Consider the following 17546-nt stretch of genomic DNA (forward strand, 5'->3'; position numbering starts at 1 on the left):
AATTTTTCATAAACATTGAATTAAAAATTCTTTAGCTCATATAATATTGAATCTGTTCAACTACTTACTAAATCCCATTTTATGACATTTGTTCATTAGCTAACAATGGTGTTGTAAGTTTTGTTTACTTTTCTCTAACTGATAATGAGGCTGTAGATTTTTCCCTGGCATACTGTGATACTTGTGTCCTCTGGCAGGAAGTCCCTGGCAAGTCAAGTTACTTTCCTAATTTAGAAATGTCTTCTTGAGGATGTGAAAGTCTCTGTGTGCAGAGTTACATGGGAGGAGGGGGCCACACTGATGTGCTTTCTGCAAATGGTGACTTCATGCACTCTACTCTCAGCACAATGTCCTGCTAGGAAAAAGATCATGAAACTTAAATAGGAGGAGGAGCGGGGCCCAGGCAAGCAGAGGGGGGCCCACTGGGACATAACCTGAGGCACAGCTGCTCCAGGGGCACTCGCTGGATTTCTGGGAGCTGCTGCTTCAGAAGCTGGTGGTTGTAGTGGTGGCTCGTGAACAAGTGGAAGCAGACCCCTGATGCGACTCGGCCAGCTCGGCCTTTCCTCTGCAGAGCGTTGGCCTGAGACACGAACGTGTCCTCTAGACTTTCCATTCCTTTGCCTGCGTCGTATCTGGAAAGGAAAAGGAAATGCAAGCTTGAGTGATTCTGTGTGCATGAGTAATTCTTCAGACACTATCTCTCTCCACCCCCTCCATTAGTCTTTCTCTCTGAGACAAGGTCCCTCTTACAGGCCTGGGACTCGCCCAGTGGGGTAGGCTGGCTGACCAGTGAACATCAGTGATTCTCCTGTCTCTCCTTCCCCAGAACGGATGATACAAGTGCATGGTGCCACCTCTAGCTTTTTTCTTTTCTTTTCTTTTTCTTTTTTCTCTTCTCTTTTCTTCCTTCAATCCCTCCTTCTCTCCCCTCTTTCTTTCTTTTCTCTTCTTTCTCTTTCTTTCATTCTCTCCCTCTCTCTCCCCTTCCCCTCTCCCTCTTTCCCAGCTTCCCCCTCCCTCCCCGCCTTCCTTTTGAGACATGGTTTCTGTGTGTAGCCTTGGCTGTCCTCCAACTCACAGAGATCCACCTGCCTCTGCCTCCTGAGCACTGAGATCAAAGGCGTGCGCCACCACTGCCCGGCTCTTCCTTCCTTCTTAAGTGTGGTTCTGGGGATTGAGCATAGTTCCTGCAAGTGCTTTACTGAGCTACATTTAAGAATGTTGTCAAGACGACGGGGCACAGACAAGTGATCTTCCACCTTATTCCTGAGCTGTACAGTCTGGTCTACTGTGGGACCGTGGTGTAATTACTGCTGTGATGACTTAGGTCCGGTCTACTGTGGGACCATGGTGTAATTACTGCTGTGATGACTTAGGTCCGTCAGACACCACACACACTTGCTTTAGCCATTTCCTTCTCATCCAAGCTCATGGAAAAGTCACCTGGGAAAATGAATCCATTGCTTGTGATTGTGCATCCGTGTTTGACTTTCACATTCATGACGCTGGCCATGGAACCACATACAATATTCCTTTAGAGCACCGTGGCAGTAACCATTAAGAGCCGTGTTATCCTAAAAGAGGTTAGTCCCTCTGTTACTTCACCTACCTCTTTTCTTTCATCTTCCCAGAATCGATGACATACACAACATCATCAATGGTTATAGACGTCTCAGCAATGTTGGTGGAAATGATAATCTTAGTTACACCCATTGGAGGTTTCACAAACACCGCCTGCTGCTCTTCGCTGGATAATGATGAGTGCAGCGGGTGAATTACACATCTAAAAGGAAGTGCAGCACAGTAAGGACTCGGGCATGAGCCTTTGAGACTGACCGACCTTGCTGGGTACAGTTCTACTGAAATTAATTAAATGACTTCAAGAGTTGTGGCGGTTTGAATATGCTTGGCCCATGGGAAGTGGCACTATTAGGGGGTGTGGCCTTATTGGAGGTGTAGCTTTGTTAGAGGAAGTCTGTCACTGTGGAGGTGGGGCTTTGAGGTCTCATTTGTATACTTAAGTCAGGCCAGTGAGAGCTAGACACATTTCCTCCTGCTGTCTTTGGGTGAAGATATAGAACTCTCAACTCTTTCTCAGCACCCTGTCTGCCTGGGGCTGCCATGCTTCCTACCATGACGATAATTGACTGAACCTCTAAACCTGTAAGCTAGCCCTAGTCAACTCTTGTCCCTCATAAGAGCTGCCATGGTCATGGTGTCTCTTCTCATCAATGGAAATCCCAAGACAGCATCTGTCAGCTTTGAGCACAGCTTTCAAGGCTTAGCTCTTCAAGGTATGCGGGCTCCTTCTGTTCTCATAAAATACAGTCTTCCAGAAACAAAAACCTTGTACCGACCTGGGAAGCGTTCTGGGGTTATTCAGTAGTAAACCACCAAGAGGAATAAATGAATGATATTTTATAAGTAACGAGACTAAAACAAACTAACCAGCCAAGAATATTCTTTTGCCTTAAGTCCAGGGAAAGGGGGGCGAAGTGTGATGCAAGCTAGGGCAGTCATTGCTAAGTTGTTAGCTAGCTTTGCCCTCCTATGTGACGGCACATCCAGTGATCTCTCAAAACGGCAGCCTTTCTTTGTTAGAATTAATGCTGGCTTGCTCCAGCTCTCCCTCCTCAGAAATCGGACAACTGAAACTGCACGCAGCTCTGCTGAGTCACTATGATAAGTGAAGACAAATGTCTGTCCTTGACGGAGTGCAGGAACAGTTCCTGGAGCACAGAGGTCTCCCCTTTCTAGCTGGCATAAACAATCGCATGCTTGCGAGGTGACATCACAGTCTAAGGAGGGTGAGGCCGGCCGCCCGTAGGGACCTCCAGCTCTTCATCTCCAGCGATGGCTGCAGTGTATGACTGCAGATAAAAAGCAAGTGGCTTACCGGTGACTGCGTCTGTTGTTGAAAAGAGAGTTAGACTGTAGCTGCTCATAAAGCATCTTGATTTCTGCCAGCCCTGGTAAGAACACAAGGACAGCGCCTGGGAATAAAGAACGAATAAACAAACAAACAAACAAATGAACGAACGATCAAGGAAAGCTAACAGAGGTCACAAGATTGTTTTTAAACCTACAATCTGGTAACTTTTCACTATCAGCTTTTCTTTGGAAAACGTCAGTATTTAAATGAATATGAAATCACATTTTTTGTATATACTCTGATTTAATAAGGACAAAATAGTCTTACCCCTTTCCAATAGAAAACTGAGGTATAGAAAAGCATGCTTAAGTTATACAAGAAGCACAAGCCAAGCTCTGTGTATGTGCGTGTGTGTGCATGTGTGTTCCAAAACATCTGAGAACCAAAGCAAATGCCTTGCACACATCAGACCCAGTTAAGCTCTTAAGCATACTTCAGGACCGGGCCATCGTTATCTGTTTCTACTGTAGGAAAGTAACCTTTTAGACCAGAAGATTGTTCTGTTAATGAGATCAGACATTTTACTGGCTATGATAAAAACAAAACAAAACGAAACAGAAACTATAACGGTGGCCTTATCTGGTTATCTAAGGTTTAGACACATTTGAAAGAGACAGTATACTAACTAGCCATGCCTTATTAATCACTGAGGACCTTCAATATTGTCCATTAAAGAAAATAAGCAACAATAAGAGATTATAGCATGTTTCTGTCCTAACCGCAGTCTTTCCCCAATAGTTGCTTCTGTAGATTGCTGAGACCAAATCTCACTTGGTAGTTCAGGCTGTCCTTTAGCCTATGTAGCGTCTCCTGCCTCAATGGCCCATGTACTGGGTTACAGGCATGAGCCTCCATCCCCAGCTTCCTCTTGTGCTTCATTCATGAAGGCACATAACCTCTTCACTAAGGTCCCCTCAGGCTCACACATGAAGCAGAGTGCCTGTGCCAGCCAGCTGTGCAGCATGGATGTAAAACACATCTCCTGAACTCATTACCTACCGTCATGTCTCACTCTCCTCAGGAAACAAGGAAAGGAGTCGAAACCATCACAAAAACAGAGGAGGGCCAAACAGCACAGGAATTTTATTTTTTCCACACACATTACCTCACTTGGCCTTCACAAGCACCCTACATAGGAAGGGCATCAGTAGGAGACACTCCTCAGCCCTTGGCTAGGCCTTCACTGGCAAGCTGCCTGCCTTGATACAGACTTTCATTTTCTGGCCTCAGATCCATTCCACGCTCCTTTGCACTAAATTGACACACAACTTAAGAGTGGTAAGACAATGGATAGATAGATAGATAGATAGATAGGAAATTGTCTATTTTTGTCTACTTTATTGTTATCTATTCCTCCCTCATGGCTTGGCCACCTGTCAGGAATAGTTCTCATATTCACAAATATATCACTGATTCTTTTGTTGTTGTTTGTTTGTTTTGTTGTTGTTTGTGAGGCAGGGTCTCACTGTGTATTCCTGGCTAACCTGGAACTGCCTGTTGCTATGTCCACCAGGGTGGCCTTGAACTCAGAGACCTGTCTGCCTCTTCCTCCCAAGGGCTGGGATTAAAAGCATGTGCCACCATGCCTCGTGAGTTTTGGTAATTTTCTAAAATTTCTTTCTGGCTGGAATGTTTGTTTTAAAAATATATTTTTCTTTGGAATGAAACCAAGCCACCAGTCTATTGATAATGCATTAGCAACACCTGGCCACTTGCCAAGAGAAGAATTAATAAGGAACTTAGTAATTTGCATGGCTTTCAAGTTTCCTTAGAAAACATCATGAAGGTAAAGTCTAAACTGAGAGAGCAGCCATTACCATTGCTCCTAAGTACTATGTAGTGAGCATATAAAGTCTTTTATCGATCTATTATTCCACTCAATCAGCACCCAACCCTTCAACAAAAATTTTTTTAGTTAGGCATGGTGGTGTGCACCTTTAATCCCAGCATTTAAAAGGCAGAGGCAGGTGGCTTTTTGTGAATTCAAGGCCAGCCTGGTCTACATAATGAGTTCTAGGTTACCTAGAACCTCAAAGTGAGACCCTGTCTTAATTAAAAAAGTTCTATACTTAGATGTTCCATGCCTTTTCCTAGGAGCTAAGAGATACAGGAGAACAAGAAAGCCCTGCTCTTTTTGTTTTGGTTTGTCAAGACAGGGTCTGTCTGCATAGCTCTGGCTGTCCTGGAACTCGATCTGTAGAAAAGCCTGGCCTCAAACTCAGAGATCTCCCTGCTTCTGCTTCTACCCAGCAAAATCCTTGCTCTTAAGTTTATATACTACTGAGAGGAGATGGGTCAGGAAGCAAAATAGTTTCAGACAGTGTCAAGTACTTGTCATGCTATGCAGAGTAAATGTGAGGAGAAAATCACAGATAGGATGGCCTGTAATGAGGACATAGAGGCAACCCACTCAAGAGCAGACTTGTAGCTTGTAAAGGACCACGTGTTCCATATGTGCATCACTGGGCCTGAGAAGGGAGTGTTACCTGGAGGGTAGGCGTGCTTGCCGTCTACAATCCACTCTAACAAGGCCTCTATTAGTTCAAGGTTGACCTTTTCAAAATCCATCACAGACATTGTCTTGATGACTGACTTGCTCACCCCTGAAAGAAAAGTAAAGATCAGAAGACTAATTCCACCTCCCACCTGGAGGTTTGCGAGTGTTGGGCCAGTTCAGAAGCACAGGAGTTCGCATCTAAGGTGCTTCCTTGGTGACCTTTCTCACTTAGTCCCTCAGAAAATACTGGCTACAGAAGTGCACACACGGTCTCTCCCCCTCTCTTTAAGGCTAGCCGGAGAACTTTTGATCCTCTTGCCTCCCTCTCAAGTGCTGGGACCTCATGCACAAGGCGGCACATCTAGTTTCTATATTGCTGGAGAGCAAAACCAAGGCTCCCACCCAAGTCCACACACTGATACAGACTATACCAACTGATTACAGCCCAAGCCCAAACGTACTTTGTCTTTCTGGAGCAGTGACCCAAAGAGAAAGCCCTGGCCTTGACAGCCCTTTCCCTGTTAGAACTTTTAACTCTCTCCTCCTCCTCCTCTCACCACCAATATTTACTCAGAGTTTAAGATCTACAATAAAATTCAGTCAGGCACATTTTAGAAACCCCTGCCAGATTCACTCAAACCCCAAGTCGGATCATCTAGAAGCCCAGGTAACAATTAGCACAGGAAGGCATGGATGGGACACAGATGTTTCACTAGCATCCTACAACAGTGCTCAACTTTTAGGTCCCTTTGAGACAGTGACAGAAATGATGGCTCTTCCTTGAAGGATGCATGTGAATTTAAGACTCTCCTCGATTCTGGGCATAGTGTTGCAGGCCTTTAACCTTGTCACTTGGGAGGCAGAGACAGGCAGATTTCTGTGGGCTCATGGCCAGTTTGCTCTACACAGTGAGTCCCAGGTCCTCTTTGACCCCACCCGTCACCCCTGAAAGAACTTACTCCGTTCATTTGATGTTGATCCACAAATGATCCAGGTAAGAATCTACAAACTTCCTACCCACTGGAGTCAGCAAAAGCCTCCTCAGCTTATGGGTCTCTCACTGAGCCTGAAGCCCATTTTCAATTCGACTGACGGCCAGAGAGCCCCAGGACCCCCTGTTTGTTGTGTCTGTTCCAGGCCCACCTACTGCTGAAGGTACGAGTGCTCACTGACATGCCTGGTTGTTACCCAAGCTCTGGAGATCTGAACTCAGATCCTCATACACATGTCCACTAGTCCATCTCTCCAGGCCAATACTGGCATTTTAAAGATTATTTTGTAGTGTGTCCTTCTATTTGGGTTTTCTGGTGTTCTCTACAATCAAGTCACAGGTTTTTGACTGAACTAATACAACACAATGTTGTAGAATCTCAGTGCAGGTGTTCAGCGCATAATAGAGGTCTGCAGTCTTGGCCTGCCCCTTTATGGGGGTTAACTTGATCATTCTCCCCCATGTAATTGTTATTAATTCCCCTTTGTAGTTAAGTCATTCATGGAGAGGGAGGAGATTTACTTAAGTATCAGGTAAATTTTACACACCAGAGCTACACATGAACTTTAAAAATAACATATTGAATCTGAGTATAATGCCATATGCTTTTAGACCTGGCTCCTTGGGAGGCTGAAGCAGGGGTTCAAGGCTAGCCCATGCAATATAGTAAAAACCCTGTCTCAAAAAAAAAAAACCAAATCAAAATAATAAATAAAATGACATCTTTTAAAACCGTCCCCCTTTAACCTTTTGAATTGTGTTGTTAAGGACGCACTCCTCGCATGACACTCTGCACCTGGCTACTGTTCCTTCCTAGGAAGCCTGCTATGCACGTGATCAGAGGTGAACACACAGCCGGTCCTCCGTTACTACTTTGCCTTTGTCCTTAAAGCTGAGGCTAGTCCCAGCTCCTAGTTCACCTTCCTGCTCTTTCTCCCAGACTCCTATCTCTCACTCATCTTCTGTAAGAGTCTCTAACCTCTGTTACTCCTGCAGGGTCAGCAGGTTTTATCCTTTCTCTCTATCAAAGACTTTTCTTTTGTTACTATAAAAGAAGTCCTGATTTTCTTTTCTCTGGATCATGGTATAAAAGAAGTGACAAGACGCTTTGGCACACTTGACACCATTCCTAAGTAAGGACAGTACCTTTATAACGGATCAAGAGCTGCTTGAAATCCAACTGTTGATCAGGTATTGTATCTTTGACAGACTCCTCCTCGTCCTGGAGATGGAGGGACAGCCTCAGGTCTTCCTCTACCTCCTCCTGTGCAGTTCTGTTGTGCCTGGCTTTAAGCTTTTCCTTCGCAATCTGTTTCATGGAACGCATATATGGGCTCCCGTCCTGTAACACATACCTGAGGGAGAAGATAAAGGAATGTGTCTCTGTGGTGCGTTCCTGCTAAAGAAGAAAGAATTTATTCTCCCACTTTGTTCACCCTCAGCAGAATGCTACTGTGCTGGCCCAGCTCATGTGTTACCTTCGTAGCAGACCAGGATTCTGCTGGCTGTGCCCCGTTTGGTTGGGAACACACTGGAATGAATGTCATTGTTTCTGTCTAATGTTCTTATCTAACGCAGACAAGACTATGGAAGTGCTACCCAGGAAGAATGACACGGCCTTTTAGAAGACATCTGAGCTACGTTCTCAGTTGCAATGCCCAAATCTGAATTCCTTCTTTGAGAATCTCACCCATCTGTCTCCCCAAGGCTCCAACTATAACCCTAAAGCAGCTAAATCTATCCTGTGAACCCAAATGTAGACCTGAATTACCACGTCTTTTCTGAACATTGCTACAAGACCATAATCAAACACACAGTAAGACTCTCACTAGAGAGTTTACTATTTGTTACAGATAACTAACAAATACTATTATTATGGTGAAGTAGAAAAGTCTACACTTGGTACTTGGCTTAGACTGGAGTTCTAGGCCTGCCACTAAATCACCATGCCACAGAACTTCCAAGAGTCCATTTCAAGAGTCTTATTTTCTCATCATCTGGGAGAACTGGCTGACATAACTGGAAACTTCTTCCTCTGGAGGTCTAGGGTTTCTCAGAGGCCCTGGGAAAGGTAAGGGTTAGGAGGACAGTGAACAAGTGGGGCTTGTTTTTGCCCTCCCACCTTGCTCTCCCAGATAATTCCCATTCTAGTTCTTCTTTATGATTCCAGCTTTCTGGAAAGCTAAGACGTGGTGGTTCTACAATCGTTGACTTTCTCCAGCTACTCACCACCAAATGCCATGGTCTCCTTTCCCACTTAACATTCGTCTTGGCATTTACCAAATGTCAGTTTCATGCAGGGGCCATAGCAGTGTGGTGGGGTATGGTGCGGTGATGCGTGGTAAGTACAGAGAGCCTTTTAAGAAACTTGAAAACCAGAGAGAACAGACCAAGACGGTCACTAATCTGCAGGGCAGACTGGACAAAGTACCATTAGAGGTACAACAGAAGTGCCTAAGCCCTAAGGACCAAGCAGATGGGAATTTCATCAAGGCAGCTGGCGTGCAAGCTGAGGGTGAAAGGATGCCTTGGAAGGGAAGGTGGAGCAGAGATAAAGAATAAAAAGGGAACAGAATGCTGCCCGAGGAGCAGCGGCTGATACTGCTGAGGCTTCTACAGCGAGCTGCTCCACTGCCATGCGCTCTGGTCGAGTCAGCTTAAGCCGAGAGGCTTGAAAGTCACTCATGAGGCAAAGAGCTTCAAGGAAGCTCTCCTCCTGGAGTCTGGTGTTACCTCTAACCCATACATTAATTTTCCATTCCCACGTTAGTCTAGTGTATGGATCCACATGCTCTCTTTTAGGACTATCCTATTATAAGTGCCTTTTAAGATTGAATTCTGACATAGCTAAAGCCTTCCACCAGTGTTCCAACAGTCCTAGAACGTCCTTGAACAAGACCATGGGCTTGAAATTCAGAATATTGCTATTCAGTGACATTCAGAATAGCCTCTGGTATTTCACTATCACTTAGAATAAAAGCCAAGTCGCACCCATATACAGGAATTTACAATGGTTTTAGAGTATTGCATTATTCATGAGATGGTTAGCTAGAATGGAACTCCCTAGTTAGAACCATGACTTGGGTGTGAAAGCCCTTGCCCTAGGAGTGAAAAGTTCTCACACCTGGCTTCTAAGACTATAGCTGACCTTAGATAGGGCTGACTTTGTCTCAGTTATTTTATTGCCCAGTTCCTGTCAGTCTTTGTGTTTACATTCCTCTGTTTTATGTAAGATTCCGGTTACCTCATTTGTACCTTGCGAATATGTCACCCAACTTCATTATTGTCTTCTGCATAAAAAGTCTGATGCTCCATTTGAAAAATACATTCAGATTCCACACGACCTCTCCTGTGTGCGTCTGTCTGTCAATCCATCGTACGCTTTGTCCACCCTCGACTAGAGACCCATTCCACACAGACAAAGGGGCCCAGAGGGTCTGCGGCACTCCACATCAGCTATATTTCCACCCAAGGTTTAGCACTTGGCACTAAAGAGCCTGATCTAGAAGTGACAGCTAAAAATCTGATAGACAGCAAGGGTGGGTTTAACAGTAAGGAATGTAGCAAGCATAAAAGTTTGGATTATTCTCAAGGTCAAAAAGCCATAGAGAAACCTGTTTGCATACAATAGAAATGAACATTCCTACACAGTTCTGAAACCATACAGGCATTGCTTTTTTTGTTTTGTCTTGTTTTATATACGCATGCATGTGTGTGCGTGCACGCAAGTGTACACTCGAAAGCTTGTACATGGTGCATGCCTGCCTGCCTGAATGGACTCAGAGGACTACTTGTAGTAAGTCAGTTTTCTCCTTCCATGTAGGTTTCAGGATCAAACTCAGAATATCAGCTTGGTGGCAAGTATCTTTACTCTCTAAGCTATCTAGCCTCCTCTTTTTAAAAAAAAATCTTTAAAAAATTATTTATTTTTATTTTTTATTGAGACAGGATTTCTCTGTGTAGCCTTGGCTGTCCTGGAATTCACTCTGTAGATTAGGCTAACCTGGAAATCAAAGATCTCCCTGCCTCTGCCTCCCAAGTGCTGGGATTAAAGGTGTGCGCCACCACCACCTGGCTCCTAAAAAGTAATTTTAGAGATTTGCTTTTAATTAGTTGTGTCTTTGTGTGTGTGTGTCTGCATGTTGGTATGTGGATGTGTATGCCCAGTGCCAGGGAGGCCAGAAGTATCAGATCCCCTGAAAGTGGAGTTATAGTTATAGGGCTGGGAGCCCTGTGAGGGTGCTGTTAATTGAACCTATGACATCTAGAAAAGCAGTCAGGATGCTTAACCACTGACCCATCTTTCCAGTCCCCTACATAAACATCCTAACATTCAGCGCATATTACAAACTTCCTGAGAACATAATGATAACGATAACGGTTAACATTTATAAAGCATGGATCTTGTGTCAGGCACAGTTCTAAGCACTTTGTTTATTTGGTTTTAGTTTTATTTTTTTAGCCATGTAGGTACCTGTAAAGGCCAGAAGAGAGAATCAGAGCTCTGGAGCTGGAGGCCCAGTTGCTGGGAACTGATTTTAGCTCCTCTAGAAGAACAGCAAGTGCTTTTCTTGTTACTTGAGTTAGACTATTACTCTATTAACTCCTCAGCTGGTCCCTGTGACCGGGGAAATGCTACTAGCGATAGACAAATAGTCACACTCCATCCGCGCACCGGATGCAAAAGAGATGCAGAGACACTAACCACAGTTCAGAGTTAGTAAGTAACAAGCAGAACTTACAGTCTGCTTGCTGACACACACAGAGAGAAACAAACTACTTAGTGGAGAAGTGAGATGGCAGAGGAAGGTAAGTAAAAAGGAAGGTAGCCCTGGCACACTCAGGATAACAGTGAGTGCCTGTGTCCCTTACCTCGTCACAGCCAGCGCATCCTCCAGGAAAAACTGATCAACAGGAAATGCACGGCCTAGGAAACAAGAAAACGAACTGGAATCAGCAGAACCCCAGTGTGTGAAGCTGGAGCCTGTGTGTGTGTCTCTCTGTGTGTGTGTGTGTTTGTGTCTGTGTGCTGCAAGTACACATTAAAGCAGTGTCTGTGAAGCTGGAGCCTGTGTGTGTGTGTGTGTGTCTGTGTGTGTGTGTGTGTGTGTGTGTGTGTGTCTGTGTCTGTGTCTGTGTGCTCCAAGTACATATTAAAGCAGTGTCTGAGAAAATAAAACGTGGTTTTTCCCCCATGTTTCTGGAGGTGTTTTGTTGGTTTGTTCTTTGACTCAGGGTCTCTCTACATAGCTCTGGTTGTACTAGAACTCACTATGGAGACCAGGCTGGCCTTGAACTCACAGAAAGCCCACTGCCTCTGCCTCTTGAGTGCTGGTAGTGCTTAAAAATATTCTTTAAAAGGTTTTGATGACAGAAATTGGTAGGCATAAGTTCTAATGATCGTTTCCCCATCATGCTGCTCCTTTCTCCCACTCTGCCTACACAGCGACTAAACGGTCAGCCCTGACTCTGGATCCAGCACCTGCTTCCTTCTCCCCCTCTGCTGTCACCAGGGGTGCTACCTAAATTGTCCCCGTGGTAATCAGTCAACTGTAGAAAGACAGGCCAGGCTCAGAGGAGCACTTATTCCACAAGGCTGTGGAAGCATCAGAAGAAAACAGGCTTTCCAACTGCATTCCCCAAGTGTCTTTCCTTCAGAGCGACTCAGTGTCTGGGTAAGTAGCACAATCCATAAGTGAACATGTTGACATATTTTCCCTCTTTATGACAGATTATTCTTAAAAACATATATTCTGATGTTAAACATAACAGAATGTTAGAAATGCTAAGAAGTGAGACGTTAAGGTCACACACAAACTTAACATCTGGCAAGGGGATACATTACCTCGTCATCAGCTGCTTTACATTGGGTTGTTCTGCTGTGAGTTAACGACTTCTCTAGGACATGCAGAAATACCTCCTGCTCTGAATGAACTCTGAAGTAGGGAGCCTTCCTTAGGTCACAGCAGTGGAACGAGATGAACAGTGTGCTCTGCTCACCTGGGATGGTGATGACTGGGCAGTAGCTGAAATACTTGGAGAACAGCCCAGCGTCCAGAGTTGCACTCATGAGAATGACCTGGAGGGTCGCTCTCTGCATCACAATGTCCTTCAAAACTAGCAGTAAGAAGTCACTGGAGACAAGAAAACGATAGTTAAGGGTCAGACATGTGCCACATAGGAAAACTAGTGACTTTTGTGTGTTTGGAGCATTTAAGACTTAGGGAAAAAGTGTAAAACTTAGATGTGCCACTTGAGAACAGTTCAGAATCTAAAAATACAAAACACCAGGTATCTTCAGCAAATTCAGTGCAATACCAATCAAAATGTAATAGGATTATCACTGAAGTTGATCATTCTGATTCTTTATAGGTATACAAAAGGCACGTACAAAGATTTTCATTATAGCACTGCTTATAAGAGCTAAGCCTAACAATATCCAGTTTATGGAATGACATGCACCTGCTGAAAGGATAAGCTAGAAGTCTAGATAATGGCACAACACTCCTGGGCCTAGTGTTAGTGAAAACAAACTACAACGCCCTCCATAAATTGTGGAGTGATGGACTCAACAGACTAACAGTACACCAGCAACATTCTTTACTAGCCCTCATCTTTCCACAATCCATGATCAACACAGGTGACTACTACTTCTACTCAAATGTCATCCGAGTATGCCACTCCTCACAATCCTTCATGACTTCTCGTTAGAGTGCTTACTGACATGGCTCACTGCGCCCTCACTTCCTTCTGCGCTCTCCCAACCAGGCAGGTTTCAGGACTCCACTCTCGTTGTCCTTGAGGAATGCAGCTTAGGGTCTCTGCATGTCAGTAACATGGCAGCATGAGTTTCTGCCAGCCACTTCCATGGACGTCCCCTCACTTCTTTCTTGACTACTTAAAACATGTTCGGCAAGGCCTTCCTTGGCTAACCTTAGCTAACCTATTTAAGACTTCACATGCACCCCACTTCTTGCCATGCACTTTTTATCTTTTCTTCTTAGAACTAAATACTTTGTATTTTACTTATTCGCTTTATTATTGGGCTCCCATAACAATTAGAATGTAAACTCTCAAGGACAAGGATTTGTTATGTTTGTTGTTGTTTTGCTCACTACTCCAATGCTCAGGACATATCAAAAATTCAATGAATACTTATTAATTTACAAAATAAACTCATATTTCCATAAGAAAAAACCACCTGAAAATAAAAGATTTCTAAAAAGTAGTCTTTTTGCTCATATATTTTCTGTTTGGCTTTTCTTTTTTTTCTTTTTCTTTTTGGTTTTTCAAGACAGGGTTTCTCTGTGTAACCCTGGCTGTCCCAGAACTCACTCTGTAGACCAGGCTGGCCTTGAACTCAGAAATCCACCTGCCTCTGCCTCCCAAGTGCTGGGATTAAAGGTGCACACCACCATTCCCGGCTTCTGTTTGGCTTTTCAAGACAGTGTTTCTGCATAGCCTGGGCTATCCTGAAACTTGCTCCATAGAGGAGGCTAGCCTTGAACTCCATCTGTTCTGCTTGAGTGCTGGGATGAAAGGCATGTGCTACCATGCCTGGCTCTAACAATGTTTTTTAATGATTTCTAATTCATTAAAATAAACTCTAGGGGCTGGTGAGATGGCTCAGTGGGTAAGAGCACCCGACTGCTCTTCCGAAGGTCCGAAGTTCAAATCCCAGCAACCACATGGTGGCTCACAACCACCCGTAATGAGATCTGATGCCCTCTTCTGGTGTATCTGAAGACAACTACAGTGTACTTACATATAATAAATAAATAAATCTTAAAAAAAAAATAAACTCTAGATGCCTTATTATGGTTTATAAGGCCTCTGAAGATGTGGTTCCCGTTCTTCCCCCCCTGCTGTCTTCTCTTCCATTAACTACTACCTGCCACACTGGCTGCCTCAGTCCACAGTGTCCATCCAAGCTGTCTCTGTTCCCAACTCTTAGATGGGATTCCCTTGCGTATTTCACTTATTAATTAAAGCCATTTCTTCAGCAATGTGGTCTCTGACTGTCTTACAGTGTCGCCTTCCACAGCTCCTCATTGCTTTCTGCTCTCAGACTGTGAAGACAAAGGACCTACTCATACCTGTGTCCCCAGCAACTACTATCAGACAGGGCACTGGATGTCAACGCTTTAAGTTCCCGAGTGAATGCTTACAGAATGATCAAAACAACAAAAGCAGCACATATGGACTACCCCACAGGAGCATGGCATGATGCCCAGGAGACACTCCTGGTGATGGGCATGCCCTCTCCAACCACTGTGCTTCCAACCTTCAAGATCAAGAAAGCCACTTCTTTCCTCTAATTTAGCCTTCCTTACGACTTATCACTATTAAGTCTGAAACTCCACTGGAAGCAAGCAACCATTTTCAGCCACTCCTTCACTTTACAGGCGTGTGTGCCCACTGGGAACACCTTCCTTTTACCTTTCTTCTGTCCTCTCATGAACTTCATCAACAATGATGTGGGTGACTCCCTGCAAAGTCGCATCTCCCTCTAGCCTTCTCAGCAGCACTCCTGTGGTGCAGTATAACAGTCTGGTGGCTGAGGACTTACATAGAAGAGAACATTGTCACACATTAACGAGATTTTGGAAAAGTAACTATTGGCAAGCAAAACTGAACAGACAACATTAATTCCGCTTAACAGCAATTCCACTTAATACAAGATAGTATGTAGCTTCTAACTAAGGTCAGCCATACACTCTTCCACTTCACATTAAAACTATCAAAGAGGCCGGGTGGTGGTGGCGCACGCCTTTAATCCCAGCACTCGGGAGGCAGAGGTAGGCGGATTTCTGAGTTCGAGGCCAGCCTGGTCTTTGAGTGAGTTCCAGGACAGCCAGGACTACACAGAGAAACCCTGTCTCGAAAAAAAAAAAAAAACCAACTATGAAAGACTCTCTCTCTCACACACACACATACATACACACACCCAAGTACTATTATAAATTTTTTTTTTTTGGAGACAGGGTAGATATAGTCTTGAGTGTCCTAGAGCTCGCCCTATAGAACAGGCTGGCCGAGAACACAGACAGATCTTTCTGCTTCTGCCTCTCAAGTGCCGGGAGTTAAGGTGTATACTACCAGGGCTGGCTATAAAATATGGGTGTTTAAATCAAGTCTATATTCGCTTCAAGTTTAATAGCAAGATCATTTCTACTAATTAAGAATAAAATGCCAGGGCTGGAGAGGTGACTCAGCAGTTAGGAGCACTTGTTCTTTTAAAGGACCCAGGCTTGGTTCCTAGCACTTACGAGGTGGCTTACAGCCATCCACATCATCCACAACTTGAGGTCCAGGACATCCTATGCCCTATGGCCTTTGTAAACAGCAGGCATGCACCTGATGCAACAGACATACATGCAGGCAAAACAAGACTGTGTGTGTGTGTAATGTATATATGTATATAACAGATACATAAATAATAAAATACATCTAAAAAGGATTTTGAACAAGCCTATATAAAGCATATCTGGTACAACCAGATAAAGAGTTCTTCCGTCAGGATGCTTCCTTCTCGAGGGATTTGAACCGCACGGAAAGTGGCTATTAATAAACCGCAGGCACATAGCCCCAACTGCTTGTCAATCTCCAGATCCCCAGATTCTCCTCATGGAAACAGTTACGTCACATTACCCGGAAGCAAGCAGAGCTTACACACCTTGACACTTTCCAGCCGAATCTGGTATCCCACAGTCAGACCCACCCGTTCTGCTCTTTCTTTAGCAACCCGTTCAGCAACAGAGATTGCAGAGATCCGTCGGGGTTGGGTACAGATGATGTTGGCCACCCTCTCGGGTGGCCCATTCAGAGAATTATCCAGGATAAACTGTGGAATCTGTGTGGTTTTCCCACATCTGTATGTCAAAACAAAGGAGTCCTAAAATGACGTTTTCAAGGGCTAGTTAACAAAGCAATCACAGGCAACGAGGAATCCACTGCTAACTAGAGTCCTGCTGCTCAGCCTAACACCTTTTTTTTTTAAATTATTATATATAAGTACACTGTAGCTGTCTTCAGACACACCAGAAGAGGTGTCAGATCTCATTACGGATGGTTGTGAGCCACCATGTGGTTGCTGGGATTTGAACTCAGGACCTTCGGAGGAGCAGTCAGTGCTCTTACCCACTGAGCCATCTCTCCAGCCCAGCCTAACACTTTTACCTATGGAGTCCCCAGGCCTCATAAATCCTAGGAACAGGGCAAGCTAATGATGTCATTTATAAGATGAGGATTATGAAAAAGACACAATTAAGATCTAATAATGTCTCTAGGGATATGAACGCTACAGAAGGATCCCAAAGAAAAAGTGCTAGCTTATGATTTAAGTATTCTAGGGGCCTTGCAGAGATGATTCAGTGGTAAGAATGTTTGCAGTGAAACACAAAGACCTGAGTTCAAACCCTCAGTGCTCAGGTAGAAAGCTGGACATGAGTGTGCAAGACCCTGTAACCCCAGTGTGGGGTAAGGAAGGGAGAGAAGGGGCAATGGCAATGGGGCTTGCTGGCCTCTAGCTTCGTGCCAGGCTCAGTTAGAGCTTGTCAGGGCATTGAGGCAGAGAGTGACAGAGCAGGACGTCTGACATTCTCCTACATCCTCTCTACACAAGACCTTACACACCTGTATGTACAAGCCCCAACATGAATGTGCACACACGCACACATGTATTTTATATTCTTCTCTTTGATGTGGAATGATTTGTCTATAAATGGACTGAAATTAAAAAAAACTATGAGAAACTAGAAGATATAAAATTACTATCTGAGTTGAGTCTCAGTGCAAAACTAACAATGCTAAGTGTGATCCTGAGTTAAAGAACTAAATGGAGCCTGAGAGTTGCCCTGGATAAGCATGCTTACTTTCACAGAGTATGCAACAGGGAAAAAATGTTACTCAAGGTGTTGGTAAGAGGAAAAAACCCAAGCTTTAAAAAGAGAAGGGTAAGCATAAAAGATATGCAGCTTTCCAGCTGTCGGAACAGAATTCTCCTCTGACTTAGCAATGGGCTGCATGAACACCTATAGCTAGACCTTCTGCAAGAAGGGAGCCTCATGGCAGAGGTATACATCCACAGGGTGAATTTCTGAGCTCCATTTTAGGTTTCTGTA

The 17546-nt window shown here is 44.3% G+C and overlaps 1 protein-coding gene across 10 annotated transcripts in view; it reads right to left on the minus strand.

Moving 5' to 3' along the window:
* Window positions 1-17546, minus strand: part of Dhx57 (DEAH (Asp-Glu-Ala-Asp/His) box polypeptide 57) — a 52173-nt gene that overhangs the window by 14349 nt on the left and 20278 nt on the right. For 9 of the 10 annotated variants that reach the window (NM_198942.2, NM_001163759.1, XM_030249433.1 and 6 more), the window contains 9 exons: window positions 16100-16295; window positions 14863-14987; window positions 12424-12557; window positions 11296-11350; window positions 7570-7778; window positions 5422-5538; window positions 2900-2996; window positions 1613-1786; window positions 435-635 (listed from right to left, as the gene is read on the minus strand). In NM_198942.2, coding sequence (NP_945180.2) covers window positions 435-635; window positions 1613-1786; window positions 2900-2996; window positions 5422-5538; window positions 7570-7778; window positions 11296-11350; window positions 12424-12557; window positions 14863-14987; window positions 16100-16295 — 1308 coding nt within the window. Of the gene's footprint in view, window positions 1-434; window positions 636-1612; window positions 1787-2899; window positions 2997-5421; window positions 5539-7569; window positions 7779-11295; window positions 11351-12268; window positions 12558-14862; window positions 14988-16099; window positions 16296-17546 lie in introns of those variants that run through there. The other variant, XR_003952074.1, reaches the window with a different exon arrangement.

The sequence above is a fragment of the Mus musculus genome, chromosome 17 (genome assembly GCF_000001635.26).
Source record: "Mus musculus strain C57BL/6J chromosome 17, GRCm38.p6 C57BL/6J".
NCBI classification, from domain to species: domain Eukaryota; kingdom Metazoa; phylum Chordata; class Mammalia; order Rodentia; family Muridae; genus Mus; species Mus musculus.